This window comes from Atractosteus spatula, chromosome 28 (assembly GCF_055471065.1).
Source record: "Atractosteus spatula isolate fAtrSpa1 chromosome 28, fAtrSpa1.hap1, whole genome shotgun sequence".
Taxonomy (NCBI): domain Eukaryota; kingdom Metazoa; phylum Chordata; class Actinopteri; order Semionotiformes; family Lepisosteidae; genus Atractosteus; species Atractosteus spatula.
Genome location: NC_142733.1, coordinates 5458207 through 5480547, shown reverse-complemented (window position 1 = coordinate 5480547; position 22341 = coordinate 5458207). Strand labels below are relative to the sequence as shown.

The 22341-nt window shown below is 45.0% G+C and overlaps 3 protein-coding genes across 11 annotated transcripts in view; 2 read left to right on the top strand and 1 right to left on the bottom strand.

The window, feature by feature from the left end:
* Positions 1 to 409: 409 nt before the first annotated feature.
* Positions 410 to 16269, bottom strand: sppl2b (signal peptide peptidase like 2B). 3 transcript variants are annotated; one of them, XM_088907565.1, is made up of 15 exons: positions 16169 to 16269; positions 14252 to 14368; positions 12813 to 12995; positions 11844 to 11933; positions 10783 to 10922; positions 10015 to 10157; positions 8797 to 8893; positions 8564 to 8680; positions 8124 to 8205; positions 7163 to 7237; positions 6847 to 6909; positions 5111 to 5240; positions 4268 to 4345; positions 3815 to 3975; positions 410 to 3074 (listed from the first exon to the last, which is right to left on the bottom strand). In XM_088907565.1, exons 1-15 carry the CDS (start codon positions 16214 to 16216, stop codon positions 2892 to 2894), a joined length of 1707 nt encoding a protein of 568 aa, XP_088763691.1. In that variant the 5' UTR covers positions 16217 to 16269; the 3' UTR covers positions 410 to 2891. The 3 variants fall into 3 exon arrangements, with proteins under 3 accessions (XP_088763691.1, XP_088763692.1, XP_088763693.1); XM_088907566.1 differs by having other exon boundaries at positions 5141 to 5240; XM_088907567.1 differs by having other exon boundaries at positions 2937 to 3074; positions 3748 to 3975.
* Positions 16270 to 16556: 287 nt separating this feature from the next.
* Positions 16557 to 19632, top strand: lsm7 (LSM7 homolog, U6 small nuclear RNA and mRNA degradation associated). The gene is made up of 4 exons (XM_088907568.1): positions 16557 to 16697; positions 17446 to 17536; positions 17745 to 17816; positions 18372 to 19632. Exons 1-4 carry the CDS (start codon positions 16692 to 16694, stop codon positions 18512 to 18514), a joined length of 312 nt encoding a protein of 103 aa, XP_088763694.1. The 5' UTR covers positions 16557 to 16691; the 3' UTR covers positions 18515 to 19632.
* Positions 19633 to 20106: 474 nt separating this feature from the next.
* LOC148813831 (kelch-like protein 23) overlaps positions 20107 to 22341 on the top strand; it is a 4676-nt gene continuing 2441 nt past the window's right edge. For 4 of the 7 annotated variants that reach the window (XR_016086174.1, XM_088907559.1, XM_088907561.1 and 1 more), the window contains exon 1: positions 20107 to 20540. Coding sequence is in view for 6 of the 7 variants with exons in the window: in XM_088907559.1 (XP_088763685.1) it covers positions 20141 to 20540 (400 nt within the window). In the remaining variant the exon portion in view is untranslated. Of the gene's footprint in view, positions 20541 to 21242; positions 22270 to 22341 lie in introns of those variants that run through there. The other 3 variants (XM_088907563.1, XM_088907564.1, XM_088907562.1) reach the window with 2 other exon arrangements.

Below are 22341 nucleotides of genomic sequence, written 5' to 3'. Positions count from 1 at the left end.
TGCGAAGGACACAATAATGTTTAAGTGAAAATGAATTAAAACTGCAACTGAATCATTTATTTAGGGAACACAGATTTTTTAAGATAAAAGCCCCCAAAAAGGCCACATCTTATACAGTAGCTGCTGTCGATTTGTGAAATTTGTGAAAATCTTTTAAACTGCACTAGTTCTACTGGGAACTAATGTGAATTCCTTTTAGCAGGCTCAGTGAGGGTTCAGCTGGAGAATCCTGTACTTTTGTGCTGTCTAAAGGGTATTTCCCACAAGTGACAGCTGAAAGGTTAAAGAAGCAGAGACAGAATGAAACCCACACAGCCTTCAGTCCCTTAACGTCCTGAAGCCGAACAAAACCAAACCTCTTTATTGCAGAGACGGGACACACAAAATAAGAACACTCAGGGAACAAACAGCCTTTTATTTGTAACTTTATTGTACTCGATCCTCAACTGAGGTATTAAAAACTCACTTGGCTCCCTCAGTCCACTGACACTTATAGCAGTATCAGTCAAAGTCAGATACTACACAAGCTTGAGGCCTGTAGGCATCCTTTTCCATGGGCACTCAACTCAACATACAACACACATGAGATTTGCTTCTGTACTGTACTGCTACTTACTTGCAGTAACCATGACTGCTGTATAAGCCCCTGCTATAGCCCGTGTTGAGACACAACCCACAGGTCAACTCAACAGCAAACTGCCAGCACGGACGGTACCATATCACAGAGTCAGTGCTGTAATTATGGGGAACAGCATACTGTCCACCATCCAGCCTTCAGGCGAGGAAAAGGAAATGCTTCTGCTAGCAGTTTTGAAGTTTTGATTGTTTTCTGCAATAATGCCAGTTCCCCCCAAAAAAGGGACAGTAACTCTGCAGAATGTTGTCTGAAGTTAAACTATCTCAAAGACATTTTTTAAAATGAGAAATATCCTTCCCTTGCATCCAGTGCATGGGATTTTTCAAGATGCACTGCTCAAAATGAAGAGATAAATATAGGGATATATATATAAATATTGTTGAGCAGTATGAGTAACTCATTACATCCCTGAAAAGTTGTCCAGCAAAATTACATCAATGCGCATGAAAAACATTCAGAATTCTAAGTTATTCCAGGTATACCCAATTATGTAGCATTTTAAAAACAGGCTGACAGAATTTTGAGTAGAATCTTAAGCAATGCAACATTTCTAACATTCCTATGTCCGATTTCTCCACAGCCCAAAACCTCGCGTCCTACTGTGTTCCACTGTCACGGGAGAGAGAATTCCAAATGTTAATGATGGCACAACAGTCCGAAGGTTACAAACACCTAGAAATCTAATCCAAGAACACATTCTAGTGACGTTTTAACATTATGTACATTTTCAACCTCAGACCTTTACTTAGGTGCAAGAGTAAGTCTGGATTTGAGTCCGATATAAAGGAGAATTCTATGTAACCATAACATTTACTGGATTCTCACATGAAAGTCCATTGAGCTTCAGTCTGAAAACAGTGTGAAGGGCACATGGTGTGTATAAAACTAAGAGAAATACAGCAAAGTCTTGTTCAGCACCACTTTGATAAAATGAGACTTCATTTAGATTCCCTCATCTAATTTCTCCTTTAAATTCTTTTTCTCTAAGACATTTTAACGGCAAATGCCTATATCAGGAATCGGAGGAAATTCACTAAGTCAATTACTATAAAAAGACCCTGCCTCACCATTAACCTTATAAACCAAACGCACAGTTAACAGTTTTTTAGATTTTTTTTTTCCCAGGAAAAAATGCACTAGTGAAATTCTGAACCAGATTTTAAATTTTACCCATTCATCCTCAATCTGGGATTTAGGGTGAGAAAGTTCTTACTTTTTTAGGATTATAAAACTGGGGTAAATCAAGCACAAAACTGGGCATTTGAATGCTAGTTCCACCATGCTTACAAAAAGAGTTGTCAGGTTTTTGTCAGGATTTTCAGCAATACTGTTTGCACCCACATTCTTAAGCATTGAAACTTGAGCACATATGCCCTTGATGCTAGGAGTCGCAAATCCTTTTGCTTTAGAGCCAGTGTGTCTGCAGGTTTCTACTCTTAAGGGCTTAACTGTACCAATTTAACACCTTCTCTCAGGTCTTTAGGTGCAACGGCACTAAAGAGTGTTAGGAAAGCCTGCAGACACACCTCCACAACCAGGATTAGAGACCTCCACCCCAGCATAAGATGTGATCAAGGCAAGCAAAAAAACCCCACCTTACTTTAATCACATCTGGTTAAAGGTGTTATTGTTTAACTTTGGTTCTCTCATGATCTACTTTTTGTTTTATAGCACCACATAGTGTTTGGATATTGCAACTGTGCCATTTTACATACTCGGGTTAAAAAAAAAACAGCCTAAAGCTTCAATTGACTGATCCACAGCTGCCTCTTGCACTGACTGGCTCTGTACTCGAGCAGACCGACTGCACGGCGCGGATGCAAAGCAGCCCCCTGGTTTCGCAGGCAGGTCTGCCAGGATTATTGCTTGACAACAGGTACTGGTAGGATCCATGTCGAAATGGGAAAATGGGAAAGGGTGGGGATGCTGATGTCACTTCCCAGCCAAAGCACCACATGAGCACTGCAGTGTGGTCTCCTCTGTGCTTTTGGGGGCGTGTTTCGGTTAGGGGTGATGCTTCATCTACGTGCCTTCCAGCACCCACAATTTAGAGCTTAGCGATTCTGAATGTCACTTGAGTGTTGTGGCCGAGTTCCCTCCTTCCTTGCTGCCAAGTACGTAGTGTTCACGTTTGCACTCTGCTGTAGTGCTCCCTACCAGACTAGGCCTTTTGCCAAATCACATCCCAGTCTTATACAAAAAAAACAACCAAAGAAATAATATTTAAAAAAATGATATCCTAAGACAGTGTCCTCTATTCAGACTGGCTAGCCTCCTCTTTGGAGAGGGTCTTCGCCTGGGGAGGAGGATCTTCGATTTGATTGGTGGCCTCGGCGCCCGGGAACTCAGGATTGGTCAGGGGCTCCTCAGTGGGTGGTTCTGGGGACTGGGTGCAGCTGATGGGCGCCATGACAAGAGGAGGCTGGGGGACATCTTTCTGCAAAAAGCACATGGGGGGGGGGGAGAGAAAAAGGAAATGAAGCAGAAGCACGAGAAGGCAACTTGACTCCACTTCTTGACGAGCAACAATAAAACACATACACATGTACACACAGCAGACTCTTATATATGTGTATAACACAGACATGGAAAAGTGGCCTACGATTTGAAAAGATCTCTCTAAGGATGGGACAAACATCAGCAACAAAAAGAATATAACATCCCAACACCCCAAGATGCACACATTCTAATTTGGAAATTTCTTGCACTTTTACTAAGATGACCAAAAGAGGAAACCGGCATTCCTTTTGCTGACCTGTACTAGCTAAACATACACAGAAAGGATAATTCCCATGTGCATTGTTCCTTAGATATGCAAAGGATGCACCATTCTCTTAGAATGTACCTGGAATAGCAGAAGGTAAGACAGAAGGACAATATGTTAAAATTAGGTTAATTTAATTTGACTCCTTGGGATGTAATTGAGGTTTAACCACGAAATCTTTTCCCTAAATTGTACCAGCAAGGTACATCAGCACAGAACAAGGTACAGAATTTCCCTAAGACCTAAAATGCCCTTTGACTGCCACAGAAAACATACAGAGAGAAAAGCAAAGGTGACCAAGATTGCAAAGGTTTTCATGTCTCTGTCTGTGATTGGTTTACTCAACTTTTATTTTAGTTACTGGCAATAACATTAGCAATTTCCGCAGGCACTCATATCAAACTGGTATTCACCACAAAGCCACTGCCTGTCCAGAACATGTGCAACTCCCTGCGCCACAGCGCCACCGCCAGGCTAGTGAGGAGAGTGCAAGGCACCAGGTATAACAGGGCAGGCTGTCCCATCTGCATCAAAGCCAAGGCAACAAACGTGATGAGCAGGCCGACTCCATAGGCTGTAAAGAAAAAGGAGCAGACCTGTGAAGGCAGGGGACTCCCAGCATAGAGGATCAGCTGTTTTAAAAAACACAGTTAGTTATAAAGAGCTTTGAACATGCAAAACAATAATCAATAAAGACCCGGAGGGTGTGTATTGTAAATGCTGCACGGGCTTGCTAACAGACTGGTTTCAGCTCAGAACAGTAGAAAAGAATAAATAAGTTTTAATGTCTGTTCAAATATACAACATTTCTGGTTATGCTAGTTCTTAGAAAGGAGGTGACAAATTCTTTCTATGTGCAAGCTTACCTATAGTGCAAGCCACAAAATAGATCCTTGATGACTGCATCTGGATGTCAAACCTGTGGCAATAGGCCACCAGCAGTCCTTTAGGAGAAACACAGCACATGCAGGGTGAGTACAGCAGGTCTCCAGCTACACGTTTTCACAGAAGCACCTCCGTTTACCCTCTTGAAACAAAGAGTCCGGTCGGAGCTTAAACCATAAGACACAACACTCTTCAGAACCAAAGGAAATATTACAGTAGATCGAATTTTCCCAGCCAAGGTCAAATGTTCCCAATCCTGGGCCCAGAGACCCAACACACCTACTGGTTTTTGTGCCACCTGAATGCTGAATTAAATAACTGAACCCTACACTAATAAAAAGCGTATTCTGAACTCCTTAATTGGGTTCAGGTCTTTAGTATGCAGGAGGCTGCCTTTTAAATACTTTGTTTCACAACTTGGAGGGGTGCGGTGGCTCTGTGGCTCAGGATCTGCGCCTGTGGCTGGAAGGCTGCCGGTTCGTATCCCGCGGCCGGCAGAGGAATCCTACTCCGTTGGTTCCCTGAGCAAGGCCCTTAACCCCAGCTGCTCCAGGGGTGCCGTATAAATGGCTGACCCTGCGCTCTGACCCCCAGCTTCTCTCCCTGTCTGTGTGTCTCATGGAGAGCAAGCTGGGGTGTGCGGAAAGACAAATTCCTAATGCAAGAAATTGTATATGGCCAATAAAGTGATCTCTCTTATAACTTATGACATTTGACCTCTAAGCAGAAAAAAAAACCTGCAAAGGTTCTAACCAAGCAATTTGTTTGTTTCAGTTAAGGGTTCACCCATCTGATACCCAGGTGTGTGGGTCCCCAGAACTTACGCTGGCACTCCCCGGCTCGGGTGATCTTACCGGGCACCAGGATGTCCCCGAACCCCAAGAGGGAGAAAGGACGGTCACAAAGAGCCAGGGGCGAGGAGTTCAGCCGAGGAACCTTCAGAACCATAGGCAGCTGTGGAGCAACGTGGCACAGAACAATTAGAACCAGGTATTCTGACACACGTCGCACCAGGAGTGCTTTGGGTCTTAGGAGAGCACCAGTATCACCACTAGGAGGACAATCCAAGTTCATAACATTTGCACTGCAATATGAAAAATTGTGCACAGCATGTGTACAAGGTAGGCATGAGTTTAAGTACAGGCAACCCCTGATTTATCAACAGATTTCTGAATTTTCGCTACAACGGAGTGTGCAAATTGTTACCCACAAACCTATCTTGTCTACAACAAGCAAAATTCCTTTGCTGGTGAGCATCCTGCTGCAGGCACTTCCAAACACGGCACAGTTCCCAAGCTCCGACATCGTCCACTCCACTCGTATTACAAATTTTGCAACAACCAAATGGGCAAATTTCTATTGTACACGTTTTTTGAAATATGAACATGTTTTTGCTACAACATGCACAATTAATGTCACAATTTCATCCTATTGTAGGTGGAGGAATATACTGCAGTATGTAGTGTTGGACTAAAGAACGCTATACACCCTTTAATTTATTTTTACTTGTATTTATTTAATTTTAATTGTTAGATTAATAATGAAGGTTTTATTTTAAAAAAAGGTTATATCTATAGCTTACTGGGTTTTGTTTGCCAAGCACCATAACTACTTTACAGTATGTTAGTTTTACAGGTCTGTTAGTTTAACTAGACTTTAATGGTGAGCAACTGACATAAAGAGTAATACTGCTGTCATTGTCCTGCATTTGTACTACACAAAAGAAACATCTGAAAATTGTGAGAGTTTTTTGGAATTCGAGAACCAATTGGATGGATATACATATCATCTTATGAGAGTTAATTCTTTATTTACTCATTTTCGCCTTGCAACAGTTTTCATGAAATGAATTACGTTCATAAATCGACGTATATTTATATTCGGGTCATGGCTCATAAAATGTCTGGAATGTAATTTGTAAAAAAGAATGTTATTTCTGTTAAATAAAACTATTTAAATGAAATGTATGTAACATTATCAAGTTGGCTTCCAGGTAAAGACATCTTCCATCTCTGTCATAGCTGCTTGTGGGAGTATACCTACTGTAGGGTGTGTCCTATGATTGTCTGCCTTGTGTGACTGTGTTGCTCTCTTGTGCTCCATCTTGGTGACGATTCACTAGCTACTGTCAATCATCAGGTGCAATGTCGTTGTTTTTTAAACTTGTCTAACTGCAGCCAAAAAAACCTGTTTTACAAGACTGGGCAGAGACTTGAGATGACCTTAAAATCGCACGAAGTTGTACTTAACCACAACAGCTGTTCTAATGCAGGAGAACTACCGGGACACAATGGTAAGATGCTTTTTTTCTTCTGCAAAACGTATCAGCCCCCTTTTCCACGTGTTTTTGTATTCAACGGATTTCGTTTTCAAGATGAAGAGAATTGTCCAAGAAACTCAAACTAGTTCATTAAAGACATGACATCATCTAACGTTTTTAGCAGATGACCAGATCCTTTTTTTTTCCCCAGATGGCAGATGCGGCCAGTCTATGACTAGGGCTCGAAGAATAAACGGGTTCCTTTTTTATTTCTGTATACACCTTCCTCAATAGTCTCACCTTCTCATGGGTAGATGAATCTGAAGGACCAGCAGCTACTTCCACCATGATACTTTCACCACTCTGTGGGTAAAAGGGGAAATCAAGTTTTGGAAAGAAACAGATCGCATCCATCCGTCAAAACCACTGAGTCGAGTCTTCAGAAGCTGCCTTAATTGTGTATATCTTCAACTTTCTAATAGTATGTCTAATAGTTCTTTTTCCATTAATCCATTCCTATTCTCTTAATCCATTCCAGGCTCACACTGCCCAAGTACTGACTGATCCAATACTGGCATCGGCCGCTAAATGAAAGGAAGAGGTAAGCCGCACGTACCTTTGTGAAGAATGGAGTTATAAATACAAAGAAAACGTCGTAGACAAACAGCACGGTCAACAGCAAAGTGCAGGCCTGCAGACAAAGAAAGAGAACGTTTCAGATGAGGGACCTCATTTCCAATTTAAAGCGATGTGCGCAAGACAAAGAGACAAAGACAGGTGTGCACTGAAAGCCTTATGCACTGGTAAAAGGCTCTGAAGATGTGTACATTTCCGTGTGCTGAATATTTGAATAGGGGAAAGATAGCTGAAAGGGGAGTAATGACGGGCAGTATTTTCTAACTGCAGGGCACGTCTGGCTTGTGTTTGCAATGATAAAAACTAGGTGTAATGGTCAGAGATCCTTCTTATACAAGGCTGGCCTGCAGCACAGGTGATGGAGGTCTTCCATTATCATTTGAGAGAGGAAAAAGAAAGATCCAAAGTACAGTAATATTATTACTTCCGTTTTAAATAATATATTTTAAGAATATATTATATTCTAAAGTAGCATCCATATGTTCTCAATGTTTGACTCATCCTTATTATGCTTAAAAATGCCTGGTAACTTTAGCTGCTTTGTCACATGACTTGTGTTTAGATGTGTGAATTACTTAAGCAGTGGAAATCATTAGCATATTTTCATTAGCAAGGCCTACATGACATGTGGCCTATGACAGATGTGGTTTCTAAATGTGTCCGAGTCCACATAAGGGACACATAATACACGGATGGTTATTACATGTGTCAAGTGATCCACTGCTGACACACACCCTCAATTGCTAGATTTGTGAATGAGGTGCTCTTAGGCTATTCCCACTGCAATATCAGTCTCTATTTCCTCTGTGTGCTGATTCTTTAGATAACCCACGAACACGATGTGCAAACAAAAATCTGCAAACAAAATCTCATGGGCGGACTGTGACTAAAACAAAACCGTACCACTATACACAGCAGACTCTAAACAACATGCGACGCACCTTGAAAGTAGGCAACCTGATAGTTTTGAGCATGTAAAGGCAGAATGCAATCCCCAGAGTGTCTTGCAGCACCCAGGCCCACCTGTGAACGGTAACAGAACACATTTTTCTCATCTACTGTATATATGAACATGTGACCACTTAGTCTCAGGACTGCATCTTTCTCATCAGCAGATACCAATACCAGTTAGGCCCCAATTCAGGGGTCTCACAGTCCTTCCTGCAAGATCTAGTGGTTTCTGTTTTATCCAAGCTCTCCAACATCGTTGATCTAATTATTTGATTACTCTCTTAATTCGGGTACTCCTAAGTAGGCACTGATGTGTTTTACAGGTAACTGGATCTAAAGGGAAGCACTGATGTCTGGATCACTCTACTGCTGCCTCAGTATGGTTCCACCCTTTGTGCCGACAGCTCTCCCAGGCGGGGCCCGGACTCACTGGTCCTCATTCCTGAAGACTCCCCAGATCACGCTGACCGCCACGCAGAACACACACAGCAGGAGCATCCGCAGCTGGGGGCGCTTGTGGCAGTACGGTAGGTTATTTTCAGGGATTCTGCAAACAAACAAAACAAAGACTGCACAAAAACTCAACAACAGGAGAAGCGCAAAAGGGAGTGCAAAATAAAACCCCCCAGAAAAGATGATGTTTCTTCTCCCAGGGACGCTAACCTGCATTTCCCGAAGGGGATTCTCCGCACGAAGGGGGAGAGGCAGCTGTAGAGCCCTATGGAGGCTGCCAGGCAGAATATTCCGATTATCATGTACACTGGGGAGAGAAGGGGAGAGAGGATACCGTGAAGCCAGAAATCCAGGATGTTGTTGAAGATGAAGCCATAGGGATCCTGTACTTCTTATCCGTCAAGCAACGGCCGGACAGGGATCGACGATTAAATACCAGACTTCCCAGAGCAACATGGCTGCAGCATGGGCATCCTTGTGTTCTGAACTCACACGGTTCTGACCACTAAAAAGTTGTCTATTTAGACAACCTACACTAAACATGCAGCAACATTTTCATAGGTTACGTGTGTTCCGCCAGTTATATGTCCTGGGTTCTGCCTGAACCCGTCTCACTCCTCAATCCAGATTCAGATCCAGATCCTATTGTCTCCTTGTTGCTCCATGACCATGGACTAGCATCCTTAGAAATCTACCTATCTATGAATTGGCTTCATTAACTCTGCTCTCCTCCCCACTGAGAGCTGGTGTGTGCTGAGCGTTCTGGCGCACTATGGTTGCCGTCATATCATCCAGGTGGGGCTGCACACTGGTGGTGGTGGAGGGGATCCCCATTACACGTAAAGCGCTTTGAGTGCAGTGTCCAGAAAAGCGCTATATAAGTGTAAGCAATTATTAATTATTATTATTATTATTATTATTATTATTATTATTACCTGACATGCCTGTCTGCGCAGCTTCCCTGTTCTGTTCTGCCTTCTGTCTGCTGCCAGCTCATCCCCCTGGTCTGAGAGGGCTCCTCGACCTATCTTACTGCCACAGTGTTCTGTCCTACTCCAATTCCTTCAGTAGAAAGGCCCTTATCTTTTGAACCGACTCCCTGACCGCTGTTCCCCTGCCATCTTTATCTGTACTTCACAGTAGAGTTATTCCCTCCCAGCCTGATGACCGCGTTGTTCGTGATGCCCCAGTGTTTCGGCTCAGATCGTCAGCTGCCAGTCTAACACAATTCATCAAGATGTACGGCTTCTGAAAACATTCCTCCATGATGAATGCTTAGAAAGCTGCAAGGTGCACAGGCTAGTGCAGACATTTTGATCCCTCCAGCTCACAGCGCTGAGTGAATCTAATTTGCTTCCCACCCCCTGCTAACTTGCAAGAGCAACGCAGAGGTTTATTCAAATAATAGCGCCTCCACCTGGCCATTACCTAGGTGATCATAGAAGTAATACAGCATGACCAGCATGGAGCAGCACATGCCCACAAACACGCAGATCATGATGGGAGTCACGTCCACGGTCTCCTCGTCCTGCTTCTCTGCACTGTCATCCCTCTTGTGCTTCATGTATCGCCTGCAGGAAACACACACGGGTTCGATCTCAGCGGCCGATTTGAAACACAATGCAGCCGGCAACATCAGCAGTCACCAGACTTCGGTCACCACTGCAGAGCATCTCTGCGCACGTCGATTTTCATTTTCGACCCTAGATTAATGTTATGCAGTCCTGCAGACATCAGGACTGGCCACTACGTATATAAATGATCATAATAAAGTATCTTCTAATATCCCTTTAAACGCAGCTAACATAACCAAGATTTTGTTCAGAGACCTTCTAAAAAAGCTAAATTAAAGCCCACATACTAAGCAAACAGCCAGAAAATGGCTGATACTCATCATCTTAATTAGTATATTCTTTCACACCTGGCAGATGACTTAAGGTTTTAAGTCAATTAAAAATCTCCTTATATCTAGTCAGTGGTATGAAATTTGATTTTACAGTGAATGTTAAGAACATACAGTATATATAAAAGGATAAAAAATAGGTACACCAAACAATTACTGTACAGGTTGACGTTTTTGGTCAACAACAGTGAAAATGACACTGCAATTGTGTTAAATCCTTAATAAGCCAGTGAACCTGTTACTCTTCAAGACAGCAAACCCGATACTGAAACACTGAGGTGCGCATGACTTACTTCTTGATGTCCCGGCTACCAGCCCAGTAGCCTCCAATAGCCACGGTGCCCACAGCCATCAGGAAGATGATCACCATGTTGTAATCAAGGACCGGCTCATTTGGTGCATACAGAGCGACTTCTCTGCCCTTCCCGAAGGTCTACAGCAAGAAACATCTTCATTAACATTCGCAGAATTCCATCCATCCATTCATTTTCTAGCTGCTTCCTCTACTTCAGGGTTGCAGGGGAGCTGGAGCCTATCCCAGCAAGCAGCAGGCACAAGGCAGGGCACACCCTGGACAGGACACCATTCCATCACAAGGCAGGGCACACCCTGGACAGGACACCATTCCATCACAAGGTAGGAACAGCCACACACTTACACCAGGGCCAAATTTTCCCAGAAGCTAATCTCCCAGTATGCCTTTAGACCATGGGATCAAACCAGAGCACCTAGAGGAAACCCACACAAACACATAGAGAACATACAAACTCCACACAGAAAGCACCCCAGGTCTGGGATTAAACCCAGGGCCCCAGCACTGCAAAGCAGCAATGCTAACCGCTGTGCCACCCCAGCTGCAGAACTCCTTCATGGAAATCATAATCTCCCAGGAGGATACGCACTGTACTTCTAAGCAGTACAAACATCATTAACATACACAAAGGAGCTGGGACCAAATTGAAATGCATTGATTCAATTTTTGAATGATTTTGAATGATTTTTTCAATGATTCTGTCTTTTAGCATCAGGGAATGGATTCTATACAATAGTGTTTAAATACCTTCTGATTTTTTTTCTTGGTTAACTTAAATCAGTTAGAATATCTAAAAATATCTTGTGGGAGTTATATACTTCACACATTTATACTATTTATAGACCATTCAACTGCACTGTCCTTTGAAGTAAATTTCAATGGCAAATGACATCTCTCATGTTACACAGTAAACTGCAATCAGACATACCAGCTAGATTACAGCACAGCTAATAAGGCACGCTGTGAGGCACAGACACAGAAGGCGCATTTAGCTTGGATCAGACTGCTGTTTCTTACGCATTCTCCAAAAGCATTACTTACCTTGCTGATGTCCAGCATGTCTGTGTAGCTGAGGAGGGCCACAGGGATGTCAATCTCTTCATACTGGGTCCTGTTTCCTGCAGGGGGGGTCTGCAGAATATACACACAGGTGTCAGGGATGCAACATGAAATACCTGAACTCAGTAACTACATCTGAGAAGGGACAGATGCTCTAGTTCGTGCTGCAAGGAGTAAAAGGGAATATCTTCCATTCAAGCCAGACTGAAGACATGCTTAAAAGAGACAGCTGAAAACAGTGTTCAGGATTCAGAAAGGCTGTGACAAAAAATCCAACATTAACAGGAGAAAAATAGGATATGTGCAAATTCATAATATCAGCTTATGTCAGCCTAGTCTGAGGGTCTTTCCAAGTTACTCTTTTCAGAAGAAAAGAGCATGAATGACCACACTGACAGTCATAAGGAAGATCTGCTGGTGCCTAACAACTGCCACATTCAGTTCAGTGCAGTTTATTTGTCATATGCACAAGTGCAATGCGGTGCTTATTTGCATGTCTGCTCCAATACAAAGACATTAAAGGAATCACCAAAAAATAAACACAGAACAGAAGTAGCAACAACAAGTTAAATAACATACAACTTAAAAAAAAACATCAGTGAGAGTCAGTGGTGGGGGTAGAGTTCAGTAATCTGAAAGCTTGTGGGAAGAAATTCTCTGAATCTGGAAGTTTCTGCTTTTATGCTCCTATAATGCTGACCAGAGGGAAGGGGAGAGAAAAGTCCAAAGACCTACTAGTAGATCCTCAGAAAATTTGCCCTGGTGTGAGTGTGTGTGTCTGTTTGTGCCCTGTGATGGACTGGAATCTTGTCTGGGGTGTATCCTGCTTTGTGCCAACTGTTTGTCAGGATAGGCTCCAGCTCCCCTGTGACCCTGTATTGGACAAAGCGGTTGGAAAATGGGTGGATGAACAGGAAGAGAGGGATAATCCGTGCCCAGCTGGCCACTCACCAGCCTGTCTTTGCTGACGATGAGCAGCCCCTTGGCCCCGTTGATCTGAGCCAGCCTGACCTTCTCGTAGAAAGTGCAGTTCCCCCTAAGCACCATGGGAATGCGGTTGGGGAACCCACCTGCGGGCACCTCTGACGGGGAGCACAGCACAGAAGCAGTCAGGTCATGGATCTGGAGCCGGGACTGAAGAGTTTAAGAGCGACAGAAGAAAGTGGGAAAGAAAACTCCTTTATATTTGCCCAGAAGACCTACTACAAGAGACACACAACAGCAATTATTTGTTTTTTGGAAATGCTTGTCTTACGCTCACACATGAGGTAATCCTTTACGGACCTCAGTAAAGTCTTGCACTCAGCTGGACGGGTGTGGTTCCACTGAAAAAACACTTTTTGTTCTCTTAGCATTCTGCCCTGGAAGCTGGAATTGTAGCACTTGTTTAAACAGGGCAAAACAAACAATTCAGAGAAACCTGGGCCCAGCAGTGCTATTAAACTGGAGTTCCTGTTTTTTTAGGCTGTAGACACAGTCCCTGCACTGGGGCAGGGCAGTGTGAGCCGCTGAGACAGGTAGCGTCCACAGACATGCTCTCACACTCGCACGCTCACACGACAGATGGGATCCTCATGTTACCCAAAGCCTTCAGGGATACTGCTGCTGCACAGTCTGGTACCTTTTCACCAGGCAAAAGCAGCCCCTGACAGGCTCTGAACCTGAGACACAGCTCTTGTGCCATTTTACCTTTTCATTAAAATTAATAATTCCAAAAAAAAGGATTTGGCTGGGACTCCGGGCCATCCTCGTTCGCATCGCTGCAGTCTGGCCGGGGCTAGAAATTGGACAGAATCCATGAGAGACAGAACTCCCTTGCTAGCAGGGCTGTGCACCTTTCTCAGGTCAGTCAGCTCGGACTCCATCAGAGCACTGATCGACATTTCACAAGGGTGAGTTCGAACCACTGCCTGCTCGCACACCCTGCACTCAATTCAAAGGTGCCTGTGTAATTCCACCCATATTGCCCAAAGACAAAGAAATTATAAAGCTTCCCAGAGGTGGGGGTCATTTATTAGCAGCAAAGTGTCTGCCTAAATATTAGTTGTAAGACGATTTGTGTTTACCAGCATTAAACCACCTGAAACAATCACAGGCATGCAAACGAGCTTAACACTGAAGGAAGTGTGTGCCATTCCGTCCGAGTGGAGCGTGCACATTCCTCGATGTTTGTTGTGGTTTGTTTCCACCTCCTAAAGACATGCAGGGGCGGTCTGACTGGGCTGATTCAACGCGTGTGCTGGGGCTCGACCCCTGGTGCCCGTGAGGAAATCCTCACCTCTGCACCCTGCCCCTTTGAGGAGCAGCTGCAATACGGTCTGCACGGAGAGCGGGATCGCGAGAGGGGGTCCGCAGGCTGGGCAGCTGCAGAATTCCTGGACTCTACTCACCGCCTTGTTGAGATCCTGAGGTAGGTGTGCCCACTGGGAGTTGAACAGGATGCAGTAATCCTTCCCTTTACTCTTCCCTCTCTCAGTCACGTGCGCCATGCCATACTCCCCCAACACCTGTGGCAACAACACTCGTAATTAGGTGCGTTTCCCAATGCATATTTGACTACTTCTGGGCCTTTTACTTGACTCTCCCCTCCCTAGGTGCCATGGCAGTAACTGTTCAGAAGGCACCAAGAGAACTAAGCACAGCAGCCCAGTTTTAGGAAGGTAGAGTGATGCAGTGGTTAGTATTGCTGGGGTTCAGTGCCAGATCCCGGGTGCTGTCTGTGTGGAGTTTGCATGCTCTTCCCATGTTTGCGTGGGTTTCCTCCAGGTGCTCCAGTTTCTTCTTACAGTCCACAGACATGGTGGGTTAACTGTCTTCTGGGAAATCTGGCCCCGTTGTGAGTGTGTGTGTGTCTGTGTCTTTCTGCCCTGTATTAGACTAGCATCCTGTGCAGGGTGTATCCTGCCTGGTGCCTGTTGCTTGCTGGGATAGGTTCCAGCTCCCCAGCAACCCTGTACTGGATAAAGCAGTTAGAAAAAGCTGTGGGTGACTGTGGGGATCCCTACTGAAACAGTGTGGATAGACGCCTTATCCCATTACCTACATGGAAAAGAGTATTCATGTTAAGCAACAACAAAACACTCCTATTGCTCACAGTTATTACCCCGTATGACAAGTGAGTGGACGCCATTCGGTTCATCTGAATTTGGTTGTTAATGGCTAACTTATTCAAAGATCCTCTCCCAGGTGTTGCTAATTCAGGGTACCTCTTCAGCAACAAGGCTGCCAGCTTGCCTCCCCACAAGCCTTTGTGTGAAGGGGAGTCCCCCTGGTCGCAGTTTTAAATGCACGGTCCTGTAGTTTCTGTTTGTGTCCTCTTCTGAAAAAGGACGTTACTTTGACTCTGTCAATGATTTTGAGGATTTTGTCTATTTTATTTTGGTCTGTCACACAGCTCTGAATCAGTGTTCTGGGCGATACTCTGGCGGTGTTTAGTCTCAGACGACCAACTCATTTACTTAAAAAAATAATTCGCCCAGCAATAAAGTCTCTAATACCAACGTCTCGTGGAATAGCTGAAAAACTAAACAGTCCATCGTTTTAAATTTCCAGGTGTCGGCGCTTTGAATGAATTCACAGGTCAGTGCGCCTCCCATTGCGATTTCTTTATAAACATTAAAATGGTCACTTTTCTCGGTTCCTTTTCTAGGACAACGCTAATAGCATGTTCGCTACATATTGATGTTAATTTTGTTTTTGTTTTTTTAACAGCCATTTTCAGTTCGGTTAACCACAAGGTTACAATCAAAATGCGGACGGTTGCTTTCTAACAAGGAAAAAAAGGAGCCGGTAACCACTGGAATTGAACTGCAAACTGCATATTGGCCGCTGTTTTGTGAATTAAACGTCCTTGTAGGGGGCTTTAACATGTTTGCCCTCGTCTTCATCTGGATCTAACGCGCAGTAAAGAAAAATCTTCTTTTTTTTCCCCGGAACAGTGCTCAGCTCAGGTCCAGCTGATCCACATCTATCAACAGCAGCAGAGGTAACTGTTGTAGATGTTAAGTTTATAGGAGAAGGAACCCAAAAACGTATTACATCGAGGAATTCTAGGTTCTGTACAAAGGAAGTAAATACATCGAGGAGCTGAATGTAAAAATAATAATTGTAAGAGGTGAAGCATCGCTTTTTTACACTCGCTTATCCATCAGAAGACTCATTACATGGGCCCATTAGCTATAATAGCTACCAACCAGAATATCGCCCCCTTAGTCGGATTTCAGCTATTTACTTAAAATCGTTAACGCTCGAAAGCCCTGCTTAATGCAATATGTACTACAGCGAATCGGAGATATTCAGTATCTCACCTGTTTTACCAATATAGCTCCGAAAATCAGAGCACTCAGGTCCCTCATGATGTCTGGCTGTTATTATGGTTTATCCCCGTCATAAGCCCTGTCCACCATCAGCTGTTTTGGAAGCTCCCACCCTCGCCATACCGCAGCGCGACTTCATTGGGTCATTTCTGCTACGCGTACCCTCGGTCCGCAATACTATTGGTCAATAGATCCATCAATCAAAAAGAAGCTCCCGCATAAAAACGTAATTTGCTACTATCCCTGTCAATCAAACGTACCACTTCGTCGGGACTAGTCCACAATTTACCGCAAAGAGGGGGACTCTCTGGTAGTGAATTCCGTGCCTTGTTTCAAAAACTGAAGCTTATTTAGTTAAAGGGATATTTCTTACGTTACTATTTTAGTGTTTATGTGTACAGGTGTACGTTTGTTAGGAAACATTATGTAAAGAATAGTTCCTGAAACATGGAGTTTCCCCAATCAAAGAGGTCAAAGTTGAAAAGTCGAAGGGAGGAGCTCACCCAATTGAAAGATGGCGGTGAGTATCGGTGAATGGTTTTCGTGTATGATTTGTGTAATATATGGTTATTTGTTCGGTATAGTCTCTTATTTCCCCGGAAACTGTAAATTAGTAAATCTAGTTTTTGATTGTCTGTTTTAATGGTGAGGGGTATAGAAAGTTAGGCATTTTAAGAATTAGAATTCTTTAGAATTTAGGTGTAAAAAACCATTTTAATTTTACCGGCTTCGTTTGACTGGTACTAACAAAATGTTTCTTTTCAAACGTTTTTTTAATGTAAAGTTATTGTAGACAACAGAAAAACGATTTTATTCCTAGCTTTCCGAGCCTTAAGCCCTTGGATGTCCGACTGTTTAGCAAAGTTAACTGAAACACTGGCGAGCTAGACCCATGCGCCTGTACATATTTTTCTGGAGGTATACAGAGCATGTTTTCACCTGCAGGAAAACCTGTGTTTGGCGTTGCATGAGTTGAATTCGTTTATTAGTCAGAGAGCAGTAACCAGGCCTCCAAAATAATGTTTTTATTTAGAGAAAAATAGTCCATATCGTAAATAAAGCACGGTGAATGTCTTGATTAGCTGTTATTACTTCGTGGGCCGCTGTTTGAGGAATAACGAAGAACAATACAGTTAAAAAGACTTGTACTGTTCCGTTTAAAATGCACGATGAGCAGTGGTTGGTCAGACATTTGTGTATTGTCTCCCCAAAGTAACCCTGGACTGTCCCTTTTTAACCCCACCTGGTAAAAACGTTAATGGTTTCAGGATAAAGAGAAGAAGAAGAAGGAGAGCATATTTGATTTGTCAAAGTACATCGACAAGACCATCCGTGTGAAGTTCCAGGGTGGACGAGAAGGTATGTTATAGGAAATTGTGTGTTTGTGTGGGCCTTTCTTCTCAATGCAAGAGTTCTTGCATCGAGAAAACCCCGCGTTCCTCCCAAACTCTGCAGTGCTAGTGAATGCGCAGGTGGACCTGCCGGGCGTCTCCTCTCGGCTCTCCTTTGTCGAGTGGATCAATTGCAGAACGAGTCACCGAGTGCCTTTTGCTTTTCTCTCTGGCAGCCAGTGGCATCCTGAAAGGGTTCGATCCGCTCTTGAACCTGGTATTGGACGGCACTATAGAGTACATGAGAGGTAGGTGCCAGCGCCTGAAGGCATAGTTCTTATATGAAGGTCCAAAACCCCCTGCAGCTCTTAGCTTTGGTCTTTACCAGTCACGGCCTCCTAATAATCCCCATCTCTGAACTGGCTTCATCACTCTGCTCTTCTCCCCACTGAGAGCTGGTGTGTGGGGGAGTGTACTGGCGCACTCTGGCTGCCATTGCATTATCCAGGTGGGGCTGCACACTGGTGGGGGTTCAGGGGATCCCCATTACCTGTAAAGTGCCTTGATTGGAGTGTCCAGAAAAGCGCTATATAAGTGTAAGGGATTATTATTTTCGTTATTATTATTCAAGTTTTGAGGCACATGGGTTTTGTACAGGCCTACAGGCTGACGGGCAGAACAAGCTGGCAGTCTCGGAGGCAGCAGAATGCTGTTGCTATAAATCCCTACAGAGGGAGTTCCATCTGGTCAACTGCCTGGGTATGATGGCTTATGCCCAGGCAGACACTGTGCATGACTTGTGCTGGAGAGGCTGGTGAGGCTCAGTCTGCCCTTACGCCTCCTTTGTTCCGTGTCGTCTGCAGACCCCGATGATCAGTACAAGCTGACGGAGGACACCAGGCAGCTGGGATTGGTGGTGTGCCGGGGAACATCTGTGGTCCTCATTTGCCCCCAAGACGGCATGGAGGCCATTCCCAATCCTTTCATCCAGCAGCAGGACGGCTAGAGGGGTACCCTGCTCCCCTTTCCTCTCCAATACCTGTGCACAAACCTTTCTGTACCCCCAAAGCGACATCATTGTTGTGGCCTCAGGAGAAGTACTGTTAAAGCTTGCAGTCTCTTAAACACCCTGCAGGTGGTGGTTACCCCCCATCTTTTCCTGATCTTGTCTGTCTCCCTCTGATAAAATGTCTTCATCGTCTCTCTGTATCAGGGATTCCCAATCCTAGTGCTGGTGTGTCCAGTGTCTTCTGACATTTCATCAATTTGGGCTTGCTGCTTCTTAATGGATCCCTTATCTAGGCTAGTTATTAGATGGATTATAGAGCATTTGTGCATAATTATGACACTGGAGATCTAATGCTAATTACATTTTCTTAACTTCTAATTGGAACATCTTGGCAACTTAAAATAAGCAAATGTAGTCCATTTAAGGGTTAAAGTAGAAAACCGGAGGTGAAACTATTGGAGACGGGTCACCAAGATTGAGATTAGGAAGCCCAGGTCTGAGCTTCTCTGAAACCTTGTGTTAAGGCTTTGCCTCTGTGCACTAGAAGACACGGTGAAGAGGGGAATGTGTGATCAGATGACAGAATCGTGCTTTTCTGTGACTGCTGAATAATGTTTCAAATGTTGCTCTTCGGTCACTCCTATGGCAATCTTCAGTTTTCCTTTTATTAATTTACAAATGAAATTGACTTCCTGAAATTGGAGCCTGCATGGCGATGGATGGAGATGGGAAAAGGAGGGTGTCGCAGATAAATGTAAATAAACCAACTAGTTTACATGCTTATTTTTATTTGGTTCATAAGTGCAGAGAGAAACGCCACTCTTCTGAATACACTTACTTTTGTTTTTGTTATTTTCAGTGTGGTGAACAGTTATTCGGAGAGATTTCACTTGTGTTGTCTGTACTTGGAATATGTTGACAACAGCCTGTGGGGTTAATTGATTTTCTGATTTGAAAACGTTAAGATGTACATTGTACAGACTTTAAAAAGACATTCTCTTTTTTTAATTGATACACCGGAGTGTGCTTGGTTTGATGTTTTTTAGCCGTTTAAGTTTATTTTAATGCTCTAAGATGAAACAGGACTGTTCAATAAATGATCATTTTTCATAAAATGTTTGTGTTGTGTGATATATTGCTGTATGTGGAGTTTAGGTATTTGTTGTTCTTGTATTATTTTACAAAAAGGTAAAACCCTAGGGGAGGTTGTGTTCAAGTTGTCATACCTTTCATCGGTTCTCTTGAGCAGTGTACATAACCTGGCAGTGTCATTGCTGTTGCATGCGTAGTTCTGCATGTCAGATGGAAGCCCCTTTCTTTTCTTGTCTGTTTTTGACAGGAAAGCACAGCAGTGCTTACCGCTGTGCCACCGTTCTGCCCTGCGCGGTTCATGTTAATACAGGGTTCTGAATATTTCGAAGTCACCCGGAGAGCTTGTTTTATATTCCAAGGCCCTCCAGGTCTGGTGTGAGTTATATTTAGATGTTGTTTATAAAATAAAGCAGCTCCCATGCAAGGCTGGTCAGCTGTCTGCCGGGGAAGTGGAGAAGATATAAATAATCCTCAGCAATGTGTGTGTGTGTGTGACACTGAGGGAGAGCAGGGAGCAAGGTGGACAGCGCGATGACGGCCTGCAGTCGGCAGGAGCAAGAGGCCTGTGGCCTGAGCTCGCCCGCTGTTGCCCGGCAGGAAGTGGATAGCGTGAGCCCTGCAAGTACGTGTGCGATCCAGGATCTGGGGGAAGAGGCGGAGCCCGACACAGTGCTGCAAGTAGGATCCGAGGTCTTCCGGGTGGACCGGCAACAGCTCGCAGGTGTGAGCCCTTATTTTCGGGCCCTGTTCTATGGTGGGGGTCGAGAGAGCACAGAGGAACGAATCGAGATCCAAGGGGTGGGTTTGGCCGAGTTTCGAGCCCTCATGGGTTTTGTACAGACCTCCAGGCTGACTCTGGACAGGCAGAACGTGCTGGGGATCTTGGAGACGGCCGACTTCCTGCAGCTGGAGAAGGCTAGAATGCTGTGCTGTAAGTTCCTGGAGCGGGAGCTCCATCTGAGCAACTGCCTGGGCATGATGGCTTACGCCTGGCAGCTTGGGTGTCTGGAGCTGTATCGGGCAGCCCGGGGCGTAGCTCTCACCCACCTGCCGGCCCTGGCGTGCGAGGAGGACTTCCTGTACCTCTCCAAGGAGAGCGTCGCCGACCTGCTGTCCAGCGATGACCTCTTCCTGCCGCGGGAGGACCTGGCGTTCGAGGTGATCCTGCGCTGGGCCACGTTCGACCCCAGCCGCGAGGCCGACTTCCTGGAGCTGGCGGGGCACGTGCGCCCCGAGTGCCTGACCCTCTCCTACATCGGCGACTTGCTTGCCAGCGTCAAGGGCTCGGACCCCAGGGCCCGGCTCATCTGCAAGCTGGATGCCCAGCCCCCTCCCAGATGGACGGCTCTCGGCTCTGCGCCCCATAAGAGGGCTCGGGAGACGCTCTTTGTGCTGGGGGGCCCCCATGACCGTGACAAGCAAGCGCTGTACCAGTTCCATCCCCGTAGTGGCATGTGGCAGCCCTGTGCCCCCCTGCAGCGCAAGAACCTCACCCAGTATGCTGTGGGCGCTGTAGGTAATGGCCTTTGGTGCACAAAACTGACGAACGGTTGGATGAGAGGCAGGGTGGCATGGTGGCTCTGTGTGTTTAGCATTGCTGCTTTGCAGCGCTGGGGGCCCGAGCCGTTCTGATCGTGGGGTGCTGTCAGCGTGGGGTTTGTATGTTCTCCTCGTATTTGTGTGTGTTTCCTCCCACAGCCCAAAGACATACAGTACTGGTAGGTTAATTGGCGTCTGGTGTGTGTCTGTGCGTCTGCCCTGTGATGGCTCCCTCATAACCCTGTATTATTAGAAAAAGGATGAAATGGAGCCCCGTATTCATAGTCTTGGTGTGGTTGCAGACGCAGCCCCTCCCCACCAAGTATGATGATTGGCTGAAAGGGAAGCTGTTGTTGCTTGTGGCTGTGTAGCTGACTTTGCAAATTCTAGCAAGCATCCAGTGGTTTGCTCGAATAAGAAAGAAAGTATGACATGAAAGTCCTTAAACGGTCCTGAAACAGCCGCTCAGTGCCTTCTTGTTTGGATTCACAGAGGTGGTCAGCAAATCTAGAGCTTGATATGAATGATGTCTCTATGGCAGTTTTTTTTAATTTGGGAAAATATGTATTGTAATTATAGGTTTTGGTCTGAACTGTGTGCTATTTAACCTAAAAAAAAAATCTTAAGATTATTCTTGTGTTAAAGATGCAAAGACTAATGCATAATATATATTGTAGTGCTACCTCCAGTTGCCAGCAGCCGTATCGCCCTGCAGCTCACAACTGGCCGCCCACTGAAGCCTAGCAGCTGTGAGCCTGGCCAGTACCTGGATGGGAGACCTCCTGGGAAAAACTAAGACTGTTGCTGGAAGAGGTGTTAGTGGGGCCAGCAGGGGGCGCTCACCCTGCAGACTATGTGGGTCTTAACGCTCCAGTATAGTGACGGGGACACTAACCGAGGTCCTGACTCTCTCTGGTCAATAAAAATTCCAGGGTGTTTCTCGAAAAGAGTAGGGGTGTTACCCCAGGGTCCCAGCCAAATTTCCCCCCTGGCTTTTACCAATTATGGCCTCCTAATAATCCCCATCTCTGAACTGGCCTCATCACTCTGCTCTCCTCCCCCACTGAGAGCTGGTGTGTGGGGAGCGTACTGGTGCATTGTGGCTGCCGTTGCATCATCAGGTAGGGCTTCACACTGGTGGCGGTGGAGGGGAGTCCCCATCGGCTGATGAGTGGAATGCTATATAATTGTAA

Excerpts from the sequence above, each read along its gene's own strand:
- sppl2b (XM_088907565.1), bottom strand. The coding sequence starts at position 16,216 with ATGAGGGACCTGAGTGCTCTGATTTTCGGAGCTATATTGGTAAAACAG. Across the intron at positions 8,206-8,563 it reads GTCTTCAGGAATGAGGACCA|GTGGGCCTGGGTGCTGCAAG; the intron begins GTGAGTCCGGGC and ends TACCGTTCACAG. Across the intron at positions 7,238-8,123 it reads TCAGGTTGCCTACTTTCAAG|GCCTGCACTTTGCTGTTGAC; the intron begins GTGCGTCGCATG and ends CTTTGTCTGCAG.
- lsm7 (XM_088907568.1), top strand. Across the intron at positions 17,537-17,744 it reads GTTCCAGGGTGGACGAGAAG|CCAGTGGCATCCTGAAAGGG; the intron begins GTATGTTATAGG and ends TCTCTCTGGCAG. Across the intron at positions 17,817-18,371 it reads CACTATAGAGTACATGAGAG|ACCCCGATGATCAGTACAAG; the intron begins GTAGGTGCCAGC and ends TGTCGTCTGCAG.